The following is a 13,090-nucleotide window of genomic DNA, read 5'->3' as shown; positions in this document are numbered from 1 at the left end:
TAAACTTTTTCACTGAAGGTGGATTACATCTGCCATTCTGTGTGAACATGGGAGCTGTCACAAACCAGCTCCCCTCTCCCCATTGCAGCAGAGCAAACCTGGCTGCTTGCAGCACACGGGCAGAGGTCCTGCTGCTCACAGCACACTCAGCCAGCACACAACAGTGGAAGAAAATGCATTTCAGTTGGGGTGATATCTATGAAAAATGCTGTGGCTTTGCTAAGAGGAGTCTGTCCTAATTTTAAGTTGCTTTTTCTTTTTTTTGAACAGTGCCTACATGCCAACAAACAGCAAATGTCCAACAGCAGCTCCATCACCCAGTTCCTCCTCCTGGCATTCTCAGACACACGGGAGCTGCAGCTCTTGCACTTCTGGCTCTTCCTGGGCATCTACCTGGCTGCCTTCCTGGGCAACGGCCTCATCATCACCACCATAGCCTGTGACCAGCACCTCCACACCCCCATGTACTTCTTCCTGCTCAACCTCTCCTTCCTCGACCTGGGCTCCATCTTCACCATTCTCCCCAAGTTCTTGGCCAATTCCCTCTGGGACACCAGCTCCATTTCATATACAGGATGTGCTGCCCAGCACTTTTTTTTTCTTTTCTGTGCTACAGCAGAATATTGTCTTCTCACGGTCATGGCCTATGACCGCTATGTTGCCATCTGCAAACCCCTGCACTATGGGACCCTCCTGGGCAGCAGAGCTTGTGTCCACATGGCAGCAGCTGCCTGGGCCAGTGGGTTTCTCTATTCTTTGCTGCACACGGCCAATACATTTTCACTGCCGCTCTACAAGGGCAATGCCCTGGACCAGTTCTTCTGTGAAATCCCCCAGATCCTCAAGCTCTCCTGCTCTCACTCCAACCTCTGGGAAGTTGGGCTTATTGTCTTTAGTGCCTGTTTAATTTCTGTGTGTTTCATTTGCATCGTGCTGTCCTATGTGCAGATCTTCAGGGCCGTGCTGAGGATCCCCTCTGAGCAGGGACAGCACAAAGCCTTTTCCACGTGCCTCCCTCACCTGGCTGTGGTCTCCCTGTTTGTCAGCACTGCCATATTTGCCCACCTGAAGCCCCCCTCCATGTCTTCCCTGTCCCTGGATCTGGTGGTGTCTGTTCTGTACTCTTTGGTGCCTCCAGCAGTGAACCCCCTCATCTACAGCATGAGGAACCAGGAGCTCAAGGATGTTCTTTGGAAACTAATGGCGGGATGCTTTTCAAAAATAATAAACTACCCATCATCTTCTCTTTAACAGATAACAGTTTTAATGTAAGTCATTACAGGCCCAGACTTCTGTGTGTGTGTGTTGGTGGTGTTTATTTTTTAATCAGTCATTATGTTTTTGTCATCCCCTTTCTAATTCACTGCCTGCTTTTCCTTTTCAAACCACTGGCTGTGTAAATATGGGCCCATGTTCTCTGAATAATTAAACAAAATAAAGGGCTCTGCAGTGAATTTTTTCTCCAAGGCCTATTTTGAGCTGCAGGGACAGTTCCTGTGCTTGGGTGGAGGGGAAAAGAGTCCAGCCTGGCAGCACTGCCAGGGAGCACCAGCGCTTGGCCTTCCAGAGCTGTTCTCGTTCCACTCCCACACTCTCCTTCTCATCCCTTGTGTTGGTGCAAGGCCTGAGTGCTCTGGCAGCCTGGTCACCGTCCTGCTGTGTGTGAGTCCTGTGAGCGCAGGCAGGGACAGGCAATGGGCACTGCTGTGACAGAGCTGGCCTCAGAGCAGCCTTTCCAGATGGCAAGATGATCTCCTCAGGGCAGGGCCTGAAGGTTTATGTCTTCCTACAAAGTTTCTCTCAAGAACATTCCCATTACAGTGGCTGAGAGATTGAAAAAGCTAAAAACTGTAGGCCTGCAGGGCTGGGCACACAGCAGTGTCCTCTCACAGCCAGGCCTCCTGCCAGAGACCTGCAGGACCAGCAGAGCAGGGTCTGGGCTGTGCCCGTGTGCACTGGACCCCCAATGCAATCTGCCCCAATCATCATGGACCAATCCCTCACAACCTCCATCTCCAGCACTGGCCTCTCACCCCAGCTCAGAGAGGTTCTTTCTCCCTCCATGGAAAGACACTGAATGAGTAGGTCAGAAGTCCATCTTTGCATTGTACAAATGAGATGTGAGAATGAATGTCATGTACATGAGGCGAGATGAACCCAAGTAAGCACAAATGCTGTCAGATATTCTGGGGGTACCATTTTGCACCTGGGACACGGCAACCCTGTCTGTACAGACAGACTAGAGGACGAGATGCTGGAGAGCAGCTCTGCGGTGAGGGATCTGGGGGTTCTGGTCAATGGCAAGTTGAACATGAGCCACCAGTGTCCCTGGAGCCAAGAGGGACCCGTGTCCTGGTGCATCCAGCACAGCACGGCCAGCCGGGCAGGGAGGGGATTGTCCCGCTCTGCTCTGCGCTGGGGCGGCCTCACCTGGAGCATTCACTGTGTGCAGGGCTGGGGACACAGGAGAAAAAGGAGATAAAGCTGCTGGAGAGTGTCCAGAAGAGGCTACGAAGTTGGGGAAGGGTTTGGAGGGGGCAGCATCTGAGGAGCAGCTGAAGTCACTGGGTTTGTTCAGCCTGGAGGAGACTGAGATCTCTTGGCGGTCTACATCTTCCTCACAAGAGGAGCTGGAGGGGCAGGAACAGAACTCTTCTCCTTAGTGACCAATGACAGAACCTGAGGGAATGGCAGGAGGATGTGCCAGGGGAGGGTCAGTTGGACATGAGGAAAAGGTTCTTCACCCAGAGGTGCTGGACACTGGAACAGGCTCCCCAGGGAGGTGTCACGGCCCCAACCTGACAGTGTTCAAGAAGAGACTGGACAACGTCCTCAGACACACGGTGTGAACTGTGGGGTGTCCTGTGCAGGGACAGGAGTTGGACCTGATGATCCTATGGGTCCTTCCAGCTCAGGAAATTCTATGATTCTATGGCTTTTTTAGGTTTCTGTTTGGTATTTTCTTTTTCATTATCATAGGTATAATTTTTAATATTGCATATTTTAATTTCAATTGCTTTAATTTCATTTTTAATTTTTTTTTTTTTTTTTAATTCCAATTACTAAACTCTTTTTATCTCAACCCACAAGTGTTCTCACTGTTACCCTTCCGTTTCTCTCCCCCGTCCCGCTGCGGGGAGGGAGCGAGCGGCTGCGTGGGCTCAGTTACCGGCTGGGGTTCAACACGACGGTCCTTTCTCCAGCCCTTGTTCCACCCCATGGGCGTCAGGCTCAGGTCCCACACGATCCAATACGTCCTCACCAACCACCGCTCCCCTGCCCACCCTTTGATGTCACACACACACAGTTGCCCTCAGCCCACGGGCCGCCCTGTGAAACATCCATGAAATGTCACAACTCCCCGTTGAGCTCATGGACTCCGTGGCTTTGGGCTCCGTCTGTTCCGTGGCCACTCCGGACAGCACAGGTGTCTGTTCCGTGGGGTCAAGGGCACCAAACCCAGCTCGGGTGGGAACCAAGAGGGTCCCCTCGTGATCAGGGCCCAAAGCGCCACCTGTAGCATCCGCCCGTCCTTCTAAGTGCCCAGAGCCTCCTTCTTGGGGCCCAAATCCTCATGTTCGGGCTCCCAACGTGTCTTTTATCACCCACGGCCTCTGATCAGGACCCACACTTTCATGTTTAGGTGGAGCTCGTTGCCTGGCAACAACTGACCAGAAGTCTCTGGGGAGTCAGGGGACCCAGGACAGCCAATGGCATTTGAGGAGGCGGGGCAAGTCATGTGATTGATAGGTAACCAGCCAATACGGCTTTGAGGCCTGCAGGAAAGGTGGCGAGAGCTGACCGAGCTGGGCAGCGTTCAGGGGCGGGCCGTGCTGGCTGCACCAATCACAGCTGTCAGGAGTGCAGCACATGGATGATTGACAAGTGGTCTGACCCATCACTTGGTAGGGGGGGAAACGAGAAATCCCAGCCGGCCAATCACAGGAAACATTACCTCAGGGCAGGGTGGGCACTGTGTGGGGAGTGACCCCTAAGGCAGCCAATCAGATCCAGGATCACCTCAGGGGAGGAGACTGACAGCCCTCCCGCCCAATGGCGGCGCAGCCCAGGCTGAGGAGGCGGCGGCTCTGCGGGCGGCCAGGCTGAGCTTTGCCGTGGCGCCCGTGGAGCTGCCCCAAGGCTGAGCAGCCCCCGGCCCAGCCCTGGGGCCCTTTTTCCTGCAACTGGGGCCCTGGGGATGTTGTTGCTGCATCTGGCTCAGGTGTGCGTGGGCTGCTCTGGCCTTGTTCTCCTGGGCGGGGGGAAATGGTACCGAAAAGTCGGCAAAAAGGTTCTTTAACACGGTTTGGAAAGTGGTAAAAGCAGCACTTTTGTTACAGCGCCGGACACTCGGAAGATTGCTGCTCTGATCGAGCGTGTGTGTGATTCGCACTTCTTGGTATTTCTTACATACACCTATTGCATATTCATTTGTTTCTCCCGCTTAGTTAGTGCATCAAACATAAATTATTTCCATAACCCCGCCATAACTTTGCTGAAGTCCATCCTTGGTACTCGAGAGTCTTCATCAGGGTCTCTGGTGTCCCCGGTTTCTCCCCAGCTGCTGCCCCCCCGGTGTCGGCTTCTTGACCTGATTGCTTGATTGTGCATTTTTCCCTCTTGCTGTCTTTTTGTCCTTTTTTTTCTTTCCTTTCTGTTCTGTTCCCGGTCCCATCTTTTCTCACTGTATCCCCCTGTCCAGCTGCTGCCCCTTCTTTCCTCTCTCTCTTGCTCTGTTTTTCCTCTCTCCATCTCTCTGTCCCACTGCCCACCACAGTTGTTTATTCCTTCAGTGCTGTCCCGCCCCCTGTTCCTTTGCCCTTTCTCTGTCACTCCATCCCAGTCCCGGTGTATTTTTCATTTGTTTTTTCATCTCAGTCCTGAACCATTACTACATTTTTCTTCTTCCACCCCTTTGTCCTGCTCCCTGCCCCTGTCTTTGTCTCTCCTTCCCTTTGTTCTGCTGCCCATCTCATTTTCCTTTCCTGCTCCAGCTCTCTGTCCTGCTCCCTGCCCCTCTCATTCCCTCTCTGTTTCTCTGCCCTTCTCCCTGTCTGTCCCCCGCTCTGTTTTGCTGTCCTGCTCCCTCTAGTTTTTCCACTCTCTCTGTCACTCTCTCCTGCTCCCTGTCACTTTCATTTCTCACTCCATCTCTGTCCTGCAGCCCAAAGCTGCTTTTTGGTCTCCATCTCTGCCCTGCTGCCCAGCCCAGGCCTTTTTACCTCTATCTGTGCCCTGCTGCCTGTCTCTGCTCTTTGTCTTTCCCTTTCTGCTGCCTCCCTGACCCTTTTTCCTCTGTCTGTGTTGCCCTGTCCTGCTCCCTGTCCTTGTGTTTCTCTGACAATCCTTGTGCTTCTCCCTTTCCTTCTCTGTTTGTCTCCCTGTCCCATGTCCCTCTTCATCTCTTTTTTTCTCTTCTGTCTTTCTCCCTGTTCCTGCTGATTGTTTCTCCATGTATATCCTGTTCCCTGCCCCTTTTATCCTCTCACTGTCCCTCTGTCCTGCTGCCTGTCCCCATCTTTTCTGTCTTTATTCTTGCCCCGCTGCCTGTCTCATTGCTTCTGGCAATCGACCCCTGTCCAGCTGGCTCTGCCTTTTATTTTTTGTCTCTTCCTCTTTGCTGCTTCTCAGCCCTCCTTTCCTCTTCCTCCAGCTCACTGTGGGTTTTCTCCCTTTGTCAGTCTCTTCATCCCCATCTGACCTTTGCTTTCTTTCTCAGTCCCTATGTTCTGCTCTCTCTCCTTTTCTCCATCTGTACATCCCCCTCCCTGTCCCTGTCTTTCTCTACCCAACTTTCCTTCTTCTCCTTCCCATCCCCTTGTCCCTCTGTCCTGCTCCTCCACCCTCCTCTTTCTTCCTCCCTGTCTCATTGTGGCTCCTCGTCCCTATTTCTCTTGATCTCTCCATCTCTCCAGCCTTTTCCCTGTGTGTTTCTTTCTCTCTGGGCTCCTCTATCTTCTCTCTTGTCTGATTTGTCTCTTTCTAGTCCCCTGTCCTTCTCCCCGGCAGCTTCAACTGAATGACCAGGTGTCGCTGTGCTCTGGTATTTGCTGAGCACTGCCCTGGGGAAGATCTGTGTCTGTAGGGCTGGGGATCATTTAGGAGCTGGTCTCCTCCTGCAGACGGCAGAGCCGGGTGTAGTTGTGGCAGAGGTTGTTCTCAGCTGCTGCTCTGTGCAGCTTGGGGAAAGAGCCGGCTGGGGGCCTTCTTTTGAAGGAAGGTTTCTTGTTCTGCGCTTACTGCTCCTCGGGACCCTGCACAGGAGCCGTGTCGGGGTCTGCAGGGACTGGTGGGACCTGCTGTGATTCCTTGTGAATGTGAACTGAACTTGTCCTGATGTCCTCCAATGAAACCAGACTGACTGTGGATGTTTTTCTTACCAGCTCCAGTGTCAACCTGTGTGCTCGGCGCTAAACAACAAGAGACCTTGTGCTGTTTTCCAGATGTCAGTGGCTGCAAATCAGCTGAGAACATCATTGCCTTAGGTAACGGGGCAGGTGGTCTGTGATCAGGGCTGTGGACTTGCATGGCGCTGCTTTCATGAATGTTTTCTGGTCGTGCCACTTCAAAGCCCTTCCATTTCCTGGAAATTTTAAGATGACATTTCTTATTCTGAGGTTCAGAATGGAGTTGGACTTAATGTTGAGTGGCTGATATAATGGGCTCCATCAAATAAGAACAAGAATCTTGCTTTTTTGTGTTGTTTTTTTTTTCTCACACCATCTGAACTTCAGTAAGCAAGAGGAAGAGTGGTTGACAGAGTCTGTTTTCTGAGAGTAACATGTTCCTGTACCTTTCCAATCTTTCTATGGTGCAGGATTTCTGCCCTTGCAGAGAGGACTGCAAAACCCGCTGCTATCTGGTTGGACTTTGCCTCCCAACGCAGCGCAGCCTCTTCCATTGTGATATCACCCACTGCCGTTGATGTCACAAAGCAGCATCAGCGCTGAGGTCGGCACAGCAGGGTATAAAAGCAGGGGTCTCCCTGCGCCTTTGTCACTCTCGATCTTGAAGGAACAGAGATCGCAGAGTTTTTGGCTCACTTGTGAGCGAGTCAGATGCTTGTTACCTGCACCTCAGCAGGTACCACGAGACAGACGGAAAAGGTTGAAAGTCTGAACGGGTATGTTTGAAAAATCCTCCTCCCCTTTCCCAGGTGTGTTTTCAACCTCACCAGCTGGTGTGGGTGGAGGGTGGACAGGAGAGGAACACGAGGGCAGCCTGAGAGCTCGCTCTGGAGCTGGTGGAAAGCAGCAGCCGCCTTTCAGTCTCTTCATGACCACAGGGGCAAGGCCCAGAAAGCCTTTGATCTCTGCAGAATGAGGGACAGGTCTATTTTGGATTGCATGGAGGGAGTCCCAAGCAGTGGCCCCGATACAGCCTGCCGTAGGGGCACAGGCTGAACCTTCTCTTGAGAGGGTGGAGAACAGGATCAGCACAAGTCCCCATCAGGTGGTGGGCAGGAGAAACAGCGTTCATCATGTGCCTTCCATTTCCAAAGAATACCTGTCCAGCCCCACAGACGGGAAGTGTGGCCACAGCTCTTGTTGCAACTCCTGCTCTTAGTCCAGAGTCAATCTTGAGCCCTTTGTCCCTAACGAAACAATCGCTGCCATGACAAATCCCCACTGGTGCAGCTGGTGACAACCCCAGCAGTGACTCGAGCTGCTGCAGGACCAAGCCAACGCACACGCCAGGAACGCCAGGCTCAAGGGCTGCAGTCCCTGCTGCTGCTCTCCAGTCTGCTGCTGATCTGCACGGGAACCGCCAGCTTCACCACCCTTTTCCTCCTTGTTGCTCTGCAGGAAGATGAAGGCACTGAAGGCAACAATCCTGGTGCTGCTTCTCGGCCTGTTCTCTCTCGGTGAGTCTCTGCAGAGCTCCAACCTGAGGACGGTGCTTTAGGATGTGCTCGGGGCTCCATCCTGCCCTGGTCCGCTTCCCCCGCTGTGACCAGAGGAGCTCAGCTGAGAGCAGAAAGTCCCCGACAGAGCTGTGCCAGTCCCTGCTCCAGCGGGACGGGTGTGGGGGTGAGGAAGGGGTGACTTGCCTTCCCCAGGAGGGCTAAGCCAGTTCTCTTCAGCCGAGGGAGAGGCCGTGGCTGAGCTCTCCTGCCCCAGGGGGATGAAAATCTTCTGCAGGACCGGGAGCACAGTCCAAGGCAGGGAACGTCCATCTCTTGCGGAGCCCATATGCCATGATGGCCACTGTCAAAGACAATAAGAGGAGAGACAACAATGGCACTGGGGATAGACACAGAAAGGGGAGAGGGCAGCCCGAGGCACAACCCAGCCTTAGACCAAGTTCTAAGCTCTGGTGTGCGTCTGACAGGTGTTTTCCATGTGGGACGACTTGGCACCTTATTGCTCTGGAGCACTGCAGCGGAATTAGGACACCTGAGTGAAACCCAATCCCTGCCAGACCAGCTCGGAAAGCTCCAGGAACAGCTTTATAGTCTGCGCTGGAGCGCAAAGGATGTGGCTGAGCGGGCTCTCCATGAAGGCATGAAGCAGGGAAGGCTCCCAGGCTTTACCGGACGGGTAAGGGCACAAGGCAGAAGGATCTACTCAGGGGTTTTATCCTCCCTCCGGCACGTATCCTACTCCATTCCCTGTCACAGCCAACAGGCTGGTGCTGCTGGAACAAGTCCTGTCATGGCCACGCTTCCTTGTCTGTCCATGCTGCCTGGCCTGGGGCCTCTCCACGGGAAAAGCCCCTTCCCGCAGCTCCAGCATTCAGAGCACTGGAGTGAGCAGCCCCCGCTTTCTGATCCCGTCAAGCACAGCAGAGCAAACCTGGGAGGCTTCCAGGCAATTTGGCTGTTCCTTCCATCTGATATGGGCCTTGTCCCCGTTCACCTTGCCTGGTCTTCCAGGGGAGCTGCTTGCCCCCTTCCTTTTCCTTCCAACAGGCGCTCTCCTTTGTGTTCCTTCCCAGGCAGTTCAGGAGATCATCAATGAAGCCCTGGAGAAGCTGGAAGAAATGCAGGTCCCGATGCCTGATTACGCCCTGAAATCAGCAGGTACCGTGACACTGTACAAACAAACCAGTTCCAAAGCGCTTCCTGTCCAGATTGACAAGATGGCCATTGGAACGTGCCCAGGGCTAGGAGAGAAAGGGCAAGAAGTCAAGGGTCACCTTGTGCCCTACAAGTGCCCCCACTGACAGAGTCTGTAATGGGCCAGACCCCATGGGAAGCACAGAAAGCCTGATTCACGTTCTTGTCTTTTTCCACGGCCCATGACTCCCTGCTGTGTGTTCTAGAGGGGTCATTCCAGTTAGAAAGAGAGGAACCCACTGTAGGACATGGATGACAACTGAGAAGCTTTTTCAAGTCAACAGTGCAATATTGCTCCCAACACTGCCTGATGATTCTGCTCATGTTTTAATTTCCAGGGGCTGCTGTCATTCATTCAAGGACTTCTCCATCCCTCCGGAATGACAAAGCCAAAGTCTTCCTGTACTCCATGCCGGTGATGGATTATATGAGGTCCCCTGAGCTTGTTCTTGAGGTAGGAGCACCAAGACACAGTAAAACAGAGGTCAGAGAATGACCCACACACACTGCTCAGAGTTGCCTTTCCCCCCGTCTTTGCTCCTCGAAGCTTCTTCTCCTGCCTCCTTCTCGCATGGACCTGCTCTCCTCCTGTGTCTCCCTGCTGAGTATTTCCTGTCCCAGAGTGCCCCAGGTTCTCGGTGGGAGCTTCTACCAGGCCAGGCTGCTCCTGCAATCTGTGTCTGCCCAGTCGCTGTGCAAACTGTCAGCACGGCACAGAAGGAGAATGGCAGAGGTGCCTGCAGAGCTCTGGGAGAGACCCAGGGCAACCTTCTCCATGTCAATGTAGTTTCTTCTTCTTTGTTCAGCCAGAAAATCATCCTGGAAGCTGCTGGCCCTTCCCAGGAAGTCAAGGACAGGTCTTCATCAAGCTGTCTGAGCCAGTGATTCCCAGAGCCGTCAGCATGGACCATGTGTCGGGGACAGCGTTCCATGGAGAAAGTATCTCCGGAGCTCCAAAGGACTTTGCTGTCTACGTAAGTGATTTCTCTGGAGTGGGGGGCAGGGGGTTGCACAGCATTTCTAAGCAGGGGCTGAAGGTGGTTCTGAGAGTGGAGTGGCCTGAAGGTTCCTCCTGGCTCTCAGAAGAAACAGGCTCCTTGGAGTCGCTCCCTTCCCATTGTATTCCTCTTTTATTCAATGGACCACTCGAAAGGAAGCTTCTGGGGCAAGAGGCTACTCCAGGAGCCATAGGGAAAAGGAGCTGGACAGTGCATGGTCCTAGACCTTCTTGGCTTCCAATGCCAGTGGCATTTGTGATCCTCAGGTTACCTCCCTCTCACTGGGAGCGTCTGCTCCTTTTCTGACCGGCAGCTTGGACTCGTTGAGTAGGCAAGTGTGCCGTGCTGCCCACCTGCAGCTTCTCATCTTTTCCTTGTGCTCATGGTCCTTGGACTACGTAGCTGAAATAAGCCTGTGCCTCATCGACTGAAGTTCAGTCTTGCCATGGTGCACCAGACGCTCTTGTTTTCTCCACCCCTGTCCTTCTATAGGGCTTCAAGGAAGAACACGACGAGCAGGGAACATTCCTGGGACAGTTCACCTTCCTGGCAGCACTGAATCCCAGTCAGACCTTCCAGCTGAAGGTATGGGGACAAAGAGGGGGGAGAACTGTAGGAGAGGAGGAGAAATGCGGCTGGATGGGGAGAGGCTTCCCTGCCAAAGGGCTACAGGCAGCCCTGTCCTTGAACGTGTGCCACGCTGGCCTTTCTTCTGATTTAACTTCCTGGTGGCACATGGCTGGACTGCCGCTCTTCTTCTCTTTCATTTTGGGTTTAAACTTCAGCACTTAGAAGCACCACAGTTGAAACTAGAATCAGCTTGACTGTCTGGACCCCAAGTGCACACAAGAGGCCACATCCCGTAGGATGCACGACTGCTGCTCTGCCAGTTAAAGACCAGAAATACTGGGCTTCCTGAGGATTCTGTTGGTGCTGGCAGTGAGCAGTGACAGGGAGGCCATTCTGTTTCCTTGGCTTTCTAGAGAAGGCAATGAGCTGTTTTCCTGACACCACCACTGGGTCTTCTGACTGTGGAAGCCTGTGCCCCAAAGCAGGCGAGAACTTTCCAGCGTATTTGCTGAGGCATCTGGGTGCTGCTTCTTCCTTTACTAGTTCTCATGGCCCAACGAGGTAGAGCAGGACAAGGACATCTTGCCCACGACAGGTCCAAAGCCCTCGCGGGGCAGCTGGAAGGAAGCTGTTGAACGAGGCCGTCGCTGCGGCACTTCTGTCAGTGGTCATGTACCAGAGAGGAAAAGGCGACTCATTTCTTCTTGTCGTTTCAGAACGAGCTCCCTGGGGTCGTGAATTACATCCAGCTGCAAGTGCTGAGCAACTGGGGCCACCCGGACCACACCTGCCTGTATCGGTTCAGGGTGCATGCTGATCTGCCCAAAGACGGGGGAGTGGTGCCGGTTTCATCTACCAATAAATTCCATTAATGTTCACCAAGTCGAGTACCAGTCTGCTTTGCCTGTGATGCTGACTGGTCCTCCCTGAGCTAACTGCAGCTCCCCATCTTTCTCTGAACCCATCAGCTTATGGGAGACTTCAGGAGTCCACAGCAAGATTTTCCTTATTAGGGAAAACAGGAAAACTCAGTCACAAATCTGCAGAAAGCCTGACATCCACATGCTTGCTGCCTCCACAGGAACATCAGCAAGGCCCTGCCTGTACACCAAAGATTAAATTAATGGAGAGTTTTCCTGTGCAGGAAGCAACTAAGGATCAATGGAACCATCCGTTGTTACCTGTTTTCACAAGACACAGATGCTGCTTCAGTGTCCATCTTTCAGTGTGTTGCCAATGTGAAAATGGGAGTGTGTTTTTTTCTAAGAAGGAAACCTTAACTGGAAAGTTGGTTCATGCCTCATTTGCCTCCCTGTGCCTATAATCGAATTAATAGCTCAGGAACCGTTACAGAGTGATTAGCAAAGCAATCTCAGGACACTTCAGAGATCACATAACCACACGAGTCTGTCTTTCCTTTTGACCCCGAGTTCCCCAACCCCAAGGCAGGAGCAGGCAGGGCAGTCGTTTCCTCGAGTCACACCAGGGAGGAGAGAGCAGCAACAGCGCTTGGCACCTAGTGCTGGCAACAGCAATTTGTGCTCTGAGCTGGGGCTTAGTCCATGTGCAAGCCCAGCACTGATCCAGATACCAAACTGAGGGTGTCAGTTCATCCCCGCTGCCACACACACGCTGCACCTTCTCCCATCGCCTCCTCCCGATGAGCTGTTTTCCAGCCCCTTCCACCTCAGCCCAGCTCAGACACCTGCACTCTGCCCAGGGCTGACTGGGGCTGGTGACCCTCGGGGCAGCAGCAGGAACTGCTCTGACCCTGGTTGTGGGGCTGTCCCTGGGCTGAGCCCTCGGGCCCAGGGCTGCTGAACTGGGCCATGGTGGGGCCCAGGGGTGCCGAGGTCGACAGGTCCCCCCAGCCTGTCTGTGCTGGAGACACCTGCTCCTGCAGCAGCCCTGGTCCTGGACCTGAACCTGCTCCATCCTCATCCAGAAGGACACGTTTGTTTGGCATTTTCTTAAAACTGAAGATCATTCAGGTAGAGGCAGAGCCTGTTCAGCAGTTTGAGTAGTTTGGGGACAGAGGCCAGTTGGGGGCCAGGGCCCTCAGGGGTGGGGGCTGTTTCTGCCCCGTGCCCTTGGCCTGGCGCTCACAGCTGGGAAGGGACTTTCCAAAATCCTGTTGGGATGAGCCAGATGTGCCCACCCCCGGCACAGCCTCAGGGTCTGCTGCTAGCCTGCCTTCAGATCATCTCTCCATAGAATCATAGGATCGTTTTGGTTGGAAGAGACCATCAGGTTCATGGAGTCCAAACATAACCCAACTCTAGTACTAACCCATGTCCCTAATGACCTCCAGTCTAAACCTCCCCTGGCAGAAGTGGAGGCCATTTCCTCTTGTCCTCTCACTTGCTCCTTGGGAGAAGAGACCAACACCCTCCATGCTCCAACCTCCTTTCAGGCAGTTGTAGACAGCGATCAGGTCTCCCCTCAGCCTCCTGTTCTCCAGGCT

At 53.5% G+C, this 13,090-nt stretch overlaps 1 protein-coding gene across 1 annotated transcript; it reads left to right on the top strand.

The window, feature by feature from the left end:
• The first annotated feature begins 462 nt into the window (after positions 1-462).
• Positions 463-1,251, top strand: LOC135999853 (olfactory receptor 14A16-like). The gene has a single exon (XM_065653426.1). The coding sequence runs from the start codon at positions 463-465 to the stop codon at positions 1,249-1,251; it is 789 nt and encodes a 262-aa protein (XP_065509498.1).
• The last annotated feature ends 11,839 nt before the right edge of the window (positions 1,252-13,090 follow it).

This window comes from Caloenas nicobarica, chromosome 30, assembly GCF_036013445.1.
Source record: "Caloenas nicobarica isolate bCalNic1 chromosome 30, bCalNic1.hap1, whole genome shotgun sequence".
NCBI lineage: Eukaryota > Metazoa > Chordata > Aves > Columbiformes > Columbidae > Caloenas > Caloenas nicobarica.
Note: the sequence above shows the minus strand (reverse complement) of the source record. Positions and strands in the feature narration are given on the sequence as shown.

Excerpts from the sequence above, each read along its gene's own strand:
- LOC135999853 (XM_065653426.1), top strand. The coding sequence starts at position 463 with ATGTACTTCTTCCTGCTCAACCTCTCCTTCCTCGACCTGGGCTCCATC.